Genomic DNA, 12670 nt, shown 5'->3' with positions numbered 1-12670 from the left:
GCATTTCTGACATCCCCTCTGAGCCCGCCCCAGGCACACTCCTATCCTCATTACTCCATGGAAACTGCTTATCTCCAGTGACCTCTGCATTGCAAGTCCAGCCTGCTGCTCCCAGGCTTCTTTTGCCATATGAGACCTTGAAGCATTCTGCCCAGGCCTCCTAGACCCTACCCCCTCCTTATTTTCTCCAGTCTTGCCACTCCTCAGCTTCCTTTGCTGCAAACCCTCTCATGATCAGTGCTCAATGAATGGGGGCTAAAAAGACCATTTGGTTGTTCTCTAGGCCTGTTTCCAAGGAGTCCCTAGAGCTATTTCTATCTGCCCCAGGATGGAGGGCTGGTACAGCAAATGAAGGTGACACCTATGTGAGTACTGATGACATTCTCCATGTCATACTGTCCCAGGGTTCCTTAAACGTTGCTCCAGCCAGTTCTCTTCTATCCCCAACACTGTCCAGTTCCCTACCAAAGCCCCTCACATGATGGCCATCTCTGAGGAGCTCCTGCGGGTTGAAACCGCCCTCCCCAACCCTGCTTGGAACGCCCCAGGTATAAGTCTGTCTGGCTTTATGAACCATGGTTCGGCCCCATGGATGCTCCTCTGACAAAGGACCCATTTTCCGGAGGTGGAGAACACTGCACAGGCTAGGTGGCTGGTCTTACAGGTTTTCTCCGGTTGGTCAATGCAGGTGACTAAACAGTACTTTCCCTGTGCACCACCAGGGGGCACCGGAGGCCGCTAAGCTCTGGGGAGGATTTGTCCGTTGGTCTTCTGAGGTGTCTTTCCCCTCTCTCAGGTCTGTTAGGCAGTGGAAGGAGGTACATGCACCTTGTAAAAAAAAGCCGGTGCTGGCTCTCTCCCACGTATCAACTTGCTGGGTGATGCCAACGCAAGTAGAGCCACATTAAGGAACAGGAGGTTAGGGTGCCAGGCTGTGTTATTTATTGATAAGCATTAGTGAACCCCTTGCCCTGTAAGCTTAGCCAGTCCTATCCTCAGATTCCTAGCCCTAGGCAGGAAGTACGTCTGCTAAGTCTGTTCTGCCAAGACTGTGCCTAAATTCTACAGCATCCCCAGGATCACAGTGTTCAGGTCAAGGAGGTGAATGGCAGGCATCAGAATGGTCGTGTCCAGGTCCTTGTCCTCAGAGACCACCACCAATGCAGGAAGTGCTCCTCGGCTCTCAGAGGGGCTCTGCTGGTTAGATGGAGGGCTGAGCATGGAGACTTCCAGATTTAGTCTCTTTTCTTCTCTGCAAGACTCCTTCCTGCAACGTCCTCCACAGCAGGGCTGAGCTGAGAGGCAGTAACTGGCTCTTGCTGTGTCCTGAGGTTCTTGGGTAGCGAGCAGGAGACCTTCGGTGGGACCTCAAAGGGGATAGAGATGCCAGAGACTGTGCGAGGGGATTGGGGGAAGAGAAACCAGAGAGTCATTAAGTCCCTTGATCTGATTGCACCAGCACCAGTTCTTGGCCATGGCCTGTAGTCCTTGGCCATCCCCTTGGTACTAAATAGATAGTACCTTGGGCCCTGGGTATACCCTTCCCCCACCATTACCTCAGAGATAAGAATTATTAAAGTGCCCTAGCTGGTTTGGCTCAGTGAATAGAGCATTACCCTGGGTTCGGTTCCGATCAAGACCACATGCCCAGGTTGTGGGCTTGATCCCTAGTAGGGGGCGTGCAGGAGGCCACCAATCAATGATTCTCTCTCACCATTTATGTTTCTATCTCTCTCTCTCCCTCTCCCTTCCTCTCTGAAATCAATATATATATTTAAAAGAATCATTAAAGCAACCTCTGCCCTCCTGAGCCAGGCACCTTGTAGAACTTTCTTGCTTGCTCAGCAAAGACTCCCAAGCCAGCATCCATTTCTCCCTCAGGTCAGGGCAGCCCCCACCCAGGATCAGCAGGCTGGTGGTGCCTGGAGAAGACTGGCTCCCCCTGAAAGCCCTCCCTGGTCTGTCTCTGACCTGAACTGGAAGCGGGGATCTCCAGGGTGGGTTTGTAGCACCTGATACACTTCTGGGGGAGGCTCCAAGCCCATCTGCTCTGCCCGATGCCAGCGCTGCAGCCTTGTGATCCCTGCCAGGGTGGGAAGAAGACAGTGAGGCCTCATGGTGGGCAGGGAAAAGTCCAGGCTAGAGAATGTGTGTGGAGGGGTGTGGAGGGGCCTCTATACTCCCCAGTCTCAGGAGACAGTGCCCAAAAGGACAGGCAGGGGCTTGGATTGCTTCAGAGAGATGTAGGTGATAGGTCTGGTGCCAACGTGTGCTTCTGGGGCTTGCGTGGTCCTCACCTGTGCAGGGCCCGTACTGCCAGGCCAGGTCAAACTGCCTCAGCAGCTCCAGCTCCACTTCATCCACGCTCAGGGGCTGGATCTCTTCCTCTGCAACGACAAGCTGTTCCTCAGGCCTGCCCAGGACTGTACCCTGCAGAGCTGGCTCCCCGCCCCTCCCCTCACAGCTGTCCCTCTGCTTCTCAGCCCTCACCACCCCCTGCCTCTGTCTTCTGCTGCCAGGCCTGGTGTAGGAAGTAGAGGACATACTTCACTTCCCCTTGCATTGCCCACATCCGCCCACGTCCCATGTCCCTCCGTGTCCACTCCTCTGCCCTCCCCACACCCCAAAGACCTAGCTCTGTTGCCAGCTCCCCCTTGCTGTGTCCAGCGGGGCCCTCCCTTCTCTTCACTACTGGGTAGGAGTCAGTGATGAGCCGCTTCCGGCCCATGGCGGCCACCCAGGCAGGCGGAGAAGGCGATTGCAGGGAAGGAGAGAGACAGGCCAGCGGGCACGAGAAAGACAGCTGCTGAGATGACAGAGGGCTGGGCCAGAGAGCGAGCCTGGGACCAGCAACCGGCAGACAGAAGGACCAGACAAGCAGAGAGGAAGTCCGCAGGTTCCAGGGAATGACGTCTCTCCCCTAGCCCTCAAGCACGCAAACATCAAAGACCTAAGCCAATGGCAGGCCGCCTCGGAGAGGCGTGGCCCGACTCCAGCCAATGGCAGACGGCGCAGGCAGGGGGCGGGGCAGCTGCAGCAGCTGTGTTCTAGGGGAGAAGGGGTGAGGCTGGGGTGGGGGACCTGTCAAAATGCCCCAGACTGCCCCACCTCCTCCTGCGCCCCCCCATTGGCCCGCAGTGGGTCTCGGGGGACTCACAGAGCGTTATCCTCAGGCTCTCACTTCCCGTTTTCCCTTCCTAGGCAAATGTTCTTTTCAGCCTCACTAATCCCCGTGGCAGGTTTGTAACTCCCCAGGGCCCAGCTGGAGCCTTCCACTCCCTCCCCCGCCCTCTTTGGCCCACAGCATGTTGTGGGGGCAGGTCTGGAGGTCCGAAGAGAGTTTGGGCTAATCCAGCCCTCTTCCCTGCTCCCACCCCACCCCCACTGGCCCCAGGAGAGCTGGCTGGAGAAGCCCATGGATCTGGAAAGCTCCTTTCTCACAGTCTGCGCCCAAAGATACTGCCCACCCTTGGTCCAAGCAAGCGTTTGCCTTGTCGGCTCTCCTGGGGTCCCACAGCCGGTTCCTGCGGCCCTGCTAGTCAGGAAGATTCCATCCTGAGCAGGAGGCCACAGTGTGTTTGGACCCCCAGTTCTTCACAGCACAATCTGCATGTCTGTATCACACTAATGTGAATGTGTGAGCAGAAAATACCAACAATAAAACCTAACACTTATATGGCACTTACAGTGTGCCGAATACCGTCCTAAGCACTTTCCCACAGATTCATGCCACTAAAATGGATGTAAAATGGTTCTTGAAAGTAGGAAGTACTGATAGTCACAGACATTGTGGGGCCCCAGTTAAATCATAGCCCCTCTGTGCTTCTCTGGAGCTCACAGGCTATAGGGGCAGGCAGATGGGACTCAGAAGTTGTCCGGGCAAGGATAACATTTCTAACAGGAGACGGGGGGAAGGGTGGGTCAGAGATGGGTTGGACCACAGAGCTGGCTTAGCACTGGAAGACCTCCTGGAGGAGGCAAGCTGAATAAACAGTGCCTCTCAATTCTCCACCCATGACCTTTGTCCATGGGCTCCTGTCATCGCTGACTCACCCCTACACCCGCCTCCCCCTCACCAACTTCCTGGCAGCAGGCAAAAGTGCTGGCCAGTGGGAGTCTGGGAATCGGCACTGGGACCAGCCCTGCTCTAATCACCCTCTAGAGATCCCATCCAGTTCTTCCCTTCAGGGGTACGAGGGCCTGCGCAGGGCACTGCCTTCCCCTTCTAAGTCTGCTCTGGAGTCTGAGTGCCCTGTGACAGGAGGGAGGTGGGCACAAGTGAGAACACTAGAGAGTGGACCACTGAAGGGGAGGAGAGGAGCAGGCATGTCTCAGGGGCCTCCTCCCGCCTGGCTCTCCCCATCTACTTCCTTGGGGATGGGCCATGTCTGAGTCCAGAAGTGAGAGCTCGGGCCGCATTGTACAGAGCTGCAGGGCCCTTCCCTGCTTTATTGTTTGGGCTGGGCCTGATCTAATCCCCTGTCTGCATTATAGACTAAGTGGGGCCCACATTGAGGGGCCCTGCTGTGTCGGGAGGGAAGCAGGGAGGCCCTCTCCACCAGGCCTACAAAGGGTTTAGGTGTGGGGTCCAGTCAGGCACTGAGTACTCTATGGAGGAATGATGGTGTCCAGCTCCGTGGGACTGACGACCCTCTTCCCAGGGGGCATTGCCAGAGGTGTATGGCACCCAACTCCTAAGCCCACAAAGCCCTAAGGGAATAGGGAGCCATGGGTGGGGCAGATCCCTCCTCATTCCTGGCCCCTCCCACCCCTGAAAGCTGATAGCCGTGAGGCCCTGCCACCGCCCAGGGAGCGTGAAATGGGGTGTGCCACTGGGTGGCCACAGTGGTTCCTACAGCCTATTCCCTCTCCCCTCTGGCACCCTGACCTGCTCTGTGGACACTGTCTGGGTCATCCCTGCCAGCTGCCCCCAGCTCTGCCCGGCCCAGGCCCTTCTAGCCTCCCTACCCAGCCTGGGAGATGTCTCCCTTGGCCTTCAGCTTCACCAGCACCCCCCCCCCCAAAAAAAAGGGAGTCAGGGCAGTCAGCTCTAGTGCAGGCACCCGAGGACTGGCTTGCAGGAACTCTCCACTGGCAGCGTTGCCCTCCTCTCCTAGTCGATAGCAATGGGATCAAGCTCCCAAGGTTCGAAGGAGTTGGCACCCAGGGGTGTAGAACCATCTCTGTCCAACTGGCATCTTTCCTTTACTTGGCATCTGGCTCCTTAAGGTGTTCTGGCAACTAGACCGGACTTTCACCTGCCCTCCTTTACTTCCCCAGCCTTGTCTGCTCCCTATCACCTTTCTTCCTTGAACCCCTGCCCTATTCAGGCAGCCTCCTGGCCCATCCCCGAAGCTGCTGCCTGGGGCCTGTCACAGTTCAGGCTTCAGGCTAGAAGGCCAGGCCAGAGGTCTGAGTTGGAGGCTAAATTCTCTCTCCTTTAGGGAATTTCCTGAGACTAGGGCCTAAGTTCCTGTGTCAGCCGTAACCCCCAAAGGTTGGTGATGGGACTTGCAGGAGTGACCTTTGTACTTTGGCCTGGAAATACTCAAGGCCCTTGCTTCATAGTCAGGACCAACCTCTTGGAGGAACTCAAAAGCAAAGGAGAGAAAAGAACTGAAACAGAAGCTCAGAACCTTCCTGAGGGCTGAGGCCCACCGCTGACTGCTCCAAGGGGAAGGGGGATTAAACCTGGCTTAGCTCAGACAATGAGGCAGGATGGGGGGGCCTCAGCACCGCGCATGCACCCTAAGAGCCCCTTCCCTTCCCCCAGCTCATGATGGAGCTTGTGGGGAAAGCCAGCTAGAGCTAGGAAGGTGGGGGCAGGTGGAGGGAGGGAGGGAAGCAGCTGCCTGGCGCCCAATGGGCTGTGGGGCGTTGCCCGCTCTCCTTCCCTCTCCCTAGCACACCCCTTCCTCAGGCCCTCAGGCCCTGCCACCCACCCAGAGCCCCCACATACTCATATACCCTGGGCCCCATTCCCCACCCTGTGGGCCAAAATTCTTTCAGGCAGCTCCTCCTAGTCCCTTACGACCCTCCCAGACATCCCACCTCCAGTTCTTCCAGGTTCTCTGGCCCAGTGGACTTAAGGGGTGGTTTGCCTGGTAGAAGGCAAAGCTTCCCCTGGGTCTGGGTTTTTTTTTGCCACTGGATGTCTCTTTTGTCCTGTCCCAACCACCCACTCCAAACCTCTCATCACCTCCCTTTTTACCTTAGCCAGCCTTCCTTGTAAAGTTCTGGGGAGATTTGAAAAGGGGCCCTTCTAGCCATTCCTCACTGTGGCCACCAGGTGTCAGACTTTGTCCAGCTGGGAGGAAGTCCTCGTGGTTCCCACCCCATCAGCCAAGCTTTGGAGATCAGGACAAGTTGGAGAGGGCCCTAGAGGACACCTCTGAATGGAGGCTGAGGGACCCTGAAGGTTGAGATGAGGAAAGGGCTGGATTTCTGGTTCTAAAGCTCACAGTATTCTCTTACTGCCCCAGCCCTCACCCCACTGACAAGGGCTTTGTCCACTGTTGGGAAATGGGGGGAACCAGGCTGAGTCAGGGAGCTCAGGAATTGAAGTGACAAAGGCAGGGGCAGTTGTGGCTCCAGAGAAGGAGGGGCTGAGAGGAAGCCACGCACCAGAGCATTCAGCCAGGCCTGCGTCACTGGTCATTGCCCTCTAGGTTCAGGAGAACAAGGGCCTCCCTTGGCCCTTCCCCATTTGGGGTGGCTGTGGCAAGTGGGTGAGTGTGTGTGTGAGTGTATGTGTGTAACATGAGTGCTTGAATGAGTCTCCTAACTTACTGAGGGGGCCCTAAGTCCTGGATGTCGGGTCAGTCTTTGCAAAAAGTGGGCAACTGGCAAGGTGTGACTACCCTTTTGCCACCCTGTGTCTGAGCCTCTTCTGTACCCACTCCTATGACCCTGGAAATTGTCCTCCCCCCCCCCACCCATATGACAGTTCTCCATCTTAAACACAGGGGTGTTAGATGGAAATGAGATTTCTAATCCACTCTGTAATATCTGGAAAAGACAGGGAGAAGGGCCTTCTCTCCCCCACCCTCTCACTTTCCCTAGGCTTCCTGGGAACAGATACCTTTTAGAGACATCACCCTCCCTCCATGTCACTGAAGGGCTTCAGGTATTCTAAGTTCTTAGGTTGACCTCTAGATCCCTGGGCCCCTGACTATAAGACCATACTTAAGAGGTCAAGCCTAGGATAACCAATAAAAACTCATCACCTCTCCAGGAACAGCTGTGGATGGAGAATGACAAACCCACTCACAGAAAAGCCTGATAACATGCCATTTACCAGGAGCTACCTGCCCCTTGACCTATAGTACCAAAACCTAAGGAGGGGCTCCCACTGCCAACACCATCAGTAGGGGGCTATTTGGAAGAAAGTTCAAAAACTCAAACTATGAAATGTCCTCTATGACTGGGTTTTCCTCTGTGTCCACCTCCCTAACCCTGCTCCTAGGGTGCACCCTCTGCATTCTTAGCTGGAGAGAACTCCAGCACTTATCCACCCTTCTCCTCCCAGTCTCGCTCCCATTCCCCGTGGCTACTTACCTGCCTGCACTGTGCTCTGTAAGGCACATAGCCACTCAACAGTACAATTTCTAACCTTCTAGAGTCCCACATACTCACTGCCCCATGGTTCACTGCCATTCCTGCCTTTCCAGTCCTCAGCTTTGGGGAATGCCCTTTCTCCACTCTGTCCCTACCTCTGGGCATCATCTCTCGCTTGCTAGGGAATGTCACAATCCATGCCAAATGGTTGGTGACAACAGAGCTGTGTTTGCTGATGTTACCTGGTTCCTTGTGGCTGCCCTTTTGATTTTCCTGTGCTTTTCTGTGATTCCATTCCCCAAGTCTCTCCATCCTTCCACTGCCACTCCTCAGGCAGCAATGACATGTTTAGATCTCTTCTGCTTAAAAAAACAACAGAAAACCAAACAAACAAACAAAAAACCTTCCATGCTTCTGTTACCATCTCTAGATATTCCGTTTGCCACCACACTTCTGAGGGAATATATTTACCCCTTCTACTTTCTTATCATCTCCTTCTTTAATCTCACAGTTTGGTATCTGCCTCTTAACTGCTTTTGCAAGGGTCACCAACGACTGCCTGATTTTACCAATGCCAGTGGATTTTGCCCATATTCTCTCAGTTCTTCTGGGGCATCTGACTCTGTCAATCAGCAGCTTCCTTAAAACTCTCCTCTCTTGAGTTTTAGCACATTATTGTCTGGACACACTTTAAATCAAATTATGGAGAACTTTAATCTGTGCTTGGCATTGTGCTAAAATGCTGTAGGAATGCAAAGATGAATAGATTACAGAGCCTGCCTTCAAGATGCTTCCTGCTTTAAAGGGAGATGGACACACTTAACTATCCCTTGCTTTGCCCATCCTTCAAGAATGGTGTCAAATCCCACCTTCTTTATTTATGCAAAAGCACTTACTGTGTGCAAGGCACTGGAAATACACAGTGACCTCAGACAATCCTTGCCTCCCTTCTGGGGCTCACAGACTAGCAGAGTCCTCATCCAACTGGGAGCAATTGCTTCTTCCTTGATGTCCATAGTATTTTCCCTGGGTCTTTCTAAACTTAATCAAATTCTACCTTGGATTCTAGCATTTGTGAGGAGGGAAGGAAGTAACAAGTTGTTTTGTTCAACAGACTAATTGATCACCATCTTGAGGCTGGAGCTTGAGCAGGGTGCTGGGATAGACAGATGGGGAAGACTCGGTATCTGTCCCCCAAAAGCTCACAGTACAGCAGTGTGGGACATCCCTCTCTCCCCCCTGTATTCTGTACAGCCCTTTGCTGGGTGCCTTCCATATAACAGCTGCTACTCATTTTGCCCCTGCATGGAGAGAGCCCAGATGCCCTCTCCTTGTCTTGTTAGGCAGAAGGCAGGGCCATGCCTGGGCAGATTTCCCTCCCTGAAGAGCCCAGACCCTGCAGGGTGGGCATGTTCCCTCCAAGTTGGGCCAGGTGACTCAGGGACATTCAGCAGAGCCTGGCTTGCCCCACCCACACGCAAGTCCAATAGCTCTGGCCTCTCCCTTTCCAGTGGTTCATGTACTTGTGGGGACCGCCCAGTGCATACGACACGTGTATGCTTTTGTTCCTTATTGATTCAGGTAAGCTGGTCTTCTCTTCCCAAATAGATTACAGGCTCCATAATGGCTTCTTTTATGTTTCCTATACCGAGTAGCACAGTGATAGGCAGGTAATGTCTTTTAAATATTTATCAACTGCCTGGCCAGTGTGGCTCAGCGGTTGAGCATCTACTTATGAACCAGGAGGTCACGGTTCGATTCCTGGTCAGGGCACATGCCTGGGTTGCAGGCTCAATCCCCAGTGGGGCATGTGCAGGAGGCAGCCAATTAATGATGAGCCAGTTCTCTCATCATTGATGTTTCTGTCCCTCTCGCCCTCTCCCTTCCTCTCTGCAATAATATATATATATATTTAAAAATATTTGTCAACTGATTGACATCACCATCACTTGTTACTTCCTTCACTTAGGGTAATGTCTCCAGGAGGCCCTTGTAAAATATCCATGTATTACCTGGGAGCAGTTAGCCCATTAATTTATCCAGCGGCTCTTCACTAGATTGTTGACACGCCATATGCCACAAGTAATCTGTTTTACTAATCGCTGCTGCTGTATTTAATATCCCATTTTACAGATGGGGAAACTGGAGAATAGAGAGCTTTAAATGATTCATCCAAGGTCATTTAGCTCATAGGTTATGAAACTGGAATTTGAGCTTAAACCACCCCTTAAACAGCATCTCTCCTATTAACTTGCAGTCCAGTATGAATTTTTCTCTTTCCCATTAATCTGTCTTACATTGGAAAGGAGTAGTCACAGCTGACGACTTGGCTGTGGTCTGTCGCCCTCCCTAGCAGATGAAGGGCAATGAGAAAGCGAGGGTCACTGCTGGGGAGAAGGAGCCCAAAGGCAGCTACAGGTAGAGGTTCTGGGGAAACTGAGGACTGAATGCATGGGCTGACTACTTGGAAAGAGCATGAGAGGAACAGCTAAACTGTTTTTCAGAGACATACCTCTGAGACCATGAAAGTAACCCAGAGAGGTGAGGTGGACTGAGCAAAGGCGGGGAGAAGGAAGGTAGTGACAGATAAGGCTTTTGGGAGGACTAAAGGAATATGGCGTTGATGGGGAGAGCTGGAGTGAAGTCTGCTGTGTACACATCTTTCCCAACAGCATGGGAGAGCCTCTTCCCCAAGCTCTTTGCATCTGAGTTAACCTTTGGGCTCCCGGGCTCTCCTCACAGCCACAGGAGCCAGGGGACATGGGGAGGACCAGGAAAACCAGTAATGAGAGCAGGGAGGAGGGGCAGTGCCAAGCAGAGATGCTTCTGGGGCAAGCATTTTATTTGTTAATACAAGAATAGAAAATTTGCAATAAATATAATCTAATAAATAACATCTCCAAATAAATAAATATTAATACAACAAACAGAGTCATGAGTGGTTGGGGCTGGGGTGCAGGGCCTGGGGGAGCTGCCCCATACACCCCTAAATGCTACTGCAATGTAAACTTTCAGGAAATCCTGTGGCTGTGGCTATGGTTGCCCTCCCCAGGCTGGGCAACCCACAGATACCCTGGAAAAGGGGGCAGAGAGGAGGCACCACGATGCTGGCAAGAAAATTCAAGACAAGGTCCTTTGGTTGCCACCCTGTGCCACAAGTGCCTTGGTGACCCCAGGGTCCAGTCTGTGCCTGCCCCTCTGCTTTCAGTATTACCTCCAACGCAGACCTCACCTCTTCCATTTTTAATACCATCTCTTCCTGTTTGGACTTGCCACTGTGCTTGTTTCCTGAATTGAATGTATGGAGTTAATTGGGGTAGGGGAGCAACACCCATCTAAGGAGAGTGAGGCAGCGAAGGGCTTCACCCCAGAAAGGCACATGCTGCGGTGGCCCCCTCCCTGCCCTACAGGCATGCTTCCTGCAAGTGCCGCTTAAGGGGCTGGTTGGGCACTGGCAAGTGGTTGGCAGGAAGCAGGAGGCTGTGAGAGCTTTACACCGACCCGAACCAATTCGGGCTCCCTTGAGCATTACTTCCTGTAGAAATGGGAGGGGGCCTATTGCACCTCTTCTCCAGACCTGCAGCACTTTGGGAAGTAGGGAGGGGATGGGTCTTATTGCATCATGCCCTCTTCCAAGTCTGGGAAGGGCCAGAGGCTCACAGCTTCTGTCTCCTGGCTCAACAAGTGTTGGCACACAGGTTTCTCCCTCCCAGAGTGGGAGCAGGGTTGGAGAGGGGAGGGGAAAGAGGAGGTGGTAAAGGTCAAAGATCAGAAGCCATGGGTCCCCAGGTGCAGGGTGACAGCAGCTGCTGGAGGTTGCATCTTCTTCTTGAGCCGGTTGAAGTCCTTAGCTGAGCGCCAAAGCCAGGTCTGCAGCTCCTTCAGCAGCCAGAAGTCATCCATCTTTTGGAGGAAATCACTGTGGGCAGGGCCAGGGGCCCAGGTGGGCTCAGTCCCGGGCAGAGGCTGGGGCAGCGGGTAGCCCAGAGCTGCCATGACACCCGCAATGCTGCCCAGCAGGCCCTGGAGGCTGGTACAGAAGTGGGCCAGGCTTCGGCGCAGCTCAGCTGCAGCAGCCTGGCGGTTGAGGCCACGCAAGTGGCACAGGAGGTGGCTATAGGCCTCGTAGTTCTGGGTCAGCCGCAGTTTGTCATTGAGGCTTCGCCAAACTTCCAAGTTGACAGTGGCCCTGGGTAGAGTCTCTGCCCCCAGCCGAGGTGGGTTGAAGTCAGGCTCGTTGAAAGGGGGGCCCAGGTAGTTCAGCTGTGGAAAGGAGAGGGCGATGGGGAAGGAGGAGGGCAAAGCAGCCAGCTTGCCACCACCAGGAGATATCTGTCCCCAAAGAGTCTATTTCCTGTGTCCCCCGACACTGGCCCCAACTCCATGCTAGATCTCTCTGTTCACAGGCCAACCCTAAGTTTCTCCATGGATGTCGTTTGCATGGAGATGACAGTTGAAGCAATGAGGGTACTGAGCTCTCTATGGAGAGGTGTAGAATGAGGAAAATTGAGGAGCAGATACTCAGGGAGGACTCGCTGATCGGCTGTGTGTGCAAGCCTCTGGGGAGGGCCCACCGGGAGCAGGGCAGAATAGGAAGAGGAGCGATGGGGACCCAGGAGGCCAGGCTGCAGAGGTAGAAGGTGGACCGAGAGTGCAGAGCCAAGAAGAGTTCAAGAAGGCAGCAGTGCTCAACAGTGTGGCTGTAAAACAGAGAGCAAGGGGAATGAGCCTTAGAAAATACTGTTGGGTTTGGCAAAGGAGGTGCCTGACAACCTTGGAGAGAACCGTTTCAGTGGCCTGGAAGCCAGATCGCAGGGGGTTAAAGCGTGAGTGGGTGGAGAGGAAGTGGAGGCAGAGGGTGTAGACCACTCCTTCAAAAAATTTGGCAGGGAACGCCAGGAGAGAAAAAGGGTCGGGAACTAAAGCGGGTAGCAGAGTCAAGCAAAGGTTTCCTGGACAGGAAAAGCAGGTCGAAAGGCAGAGGGGCCTGTGGGCATCAGAACCATTTGCTCAGTCCCACCAGCTGAAGGGCTGAGGACAGAGGTACACACGAACCTCCAAGGAAGGGCTCAGCCCATGGAAGCAGGACTGCAGAAGGAAGAAACTGAGGCAG

General features: G+C 53.9%; 2 protein-coding genes across 3 annotated transcripts in view; both read right to left on the bottom strand.

Moving 5' to 3' along the window:
- Positions 1-919: 919 nt before the first annotated feature.
- POLD4 (polymerase (DNA-directed), delta 4, accessory subunit) lies at positions 920-2949 on the bottom strand. Of its 2 annotated transcripts, none has more exons than XM_006771509.1 (4): positions 2632-2949; positions 2298-2387; positions 2013-2083; positions 920-1393 (listed from the first exon to the last, which is right to left on the bottom strand). In XM_006771509.1, exons 1-4 carry the CDS (start codon positions 2726-2728, stop codon positions 1202-1204), a joined length of 450 nt encoding a protein of 149 aa, XP_006771572.1. In that variant the 5' UTR covers positions 2729-2949; the 3' UTR covers positions 920-1201. The 2 variants fall into 2 exon arrangements, with proteins under 2 accessions (XP_006771572.1, XP_006771573.1); XM_006771510.2 differs by having other exon boundaries at positions 1273-1393; positions 1972-2083; positions 2632-2946.
- Positions 2950-10368: 7419 nt separating this feature from the next.
- CLCF1 (cardiotrophin-like cytokine factor 1) overlaps positions 10369-12670 on the bottom strand; it is a 4864-nt gene continuing 2562 nt past the window's right edge. Inside the window, exon 2 of the mRNA XM_006771508.2 lies at positions 10369-11820. Coding sequence (XP_006771571.1) covers positions 11326-11820 — 495 coding nt within the window. The 3' untranslated portion in view covers positions 10369-11325. The remainder of the gene's footprint in view (positions 11821-12670) is intronic.

The sequence above is a fragment of the Myotis davidii genome, unplaced genomic scaffold (genome assembly GCF_000327345.1).
Source record: "Myotis davidii unplaced genomic scaffold, ASM32734v1 scaffold425, whole genome shotgun sequence".
Taxonomy (NCBI): Eukaryota; Metazoa; Chordata; class Mammalia; order Chiroptera; family Vespertilionidae; genus Myotis; species Myotis davidii.
This window is presented reverse-complemented; position numbering and strand designations above follow the sequence as displayed.

Bases quoted from the DNA above. Each gene is read 5' to 3' on its own strand.
- POLD4 (XM_006771509.1), bottom strand. From the start codon at position 2,728: ATGGGCCGGAAGCGGCTCATCACTGACTCCTACCCAGTAGTGAAGAGA. The intron at 2,388-2,631 runs GTCTTTGGGGTG...TTGTCGTTGCAG, and splicing joins GGAGCTGGCAACAGAGCTAG to AGGAAGAGATCCAGCCCCTG. The intron at 1,394-2,012 runs GTGCTACAAACC...CCCCTCGCACAG, and splicing joins CTCCCCCAGAAGTGTATCAG to TCTCTGGCATCTCTATCCCC.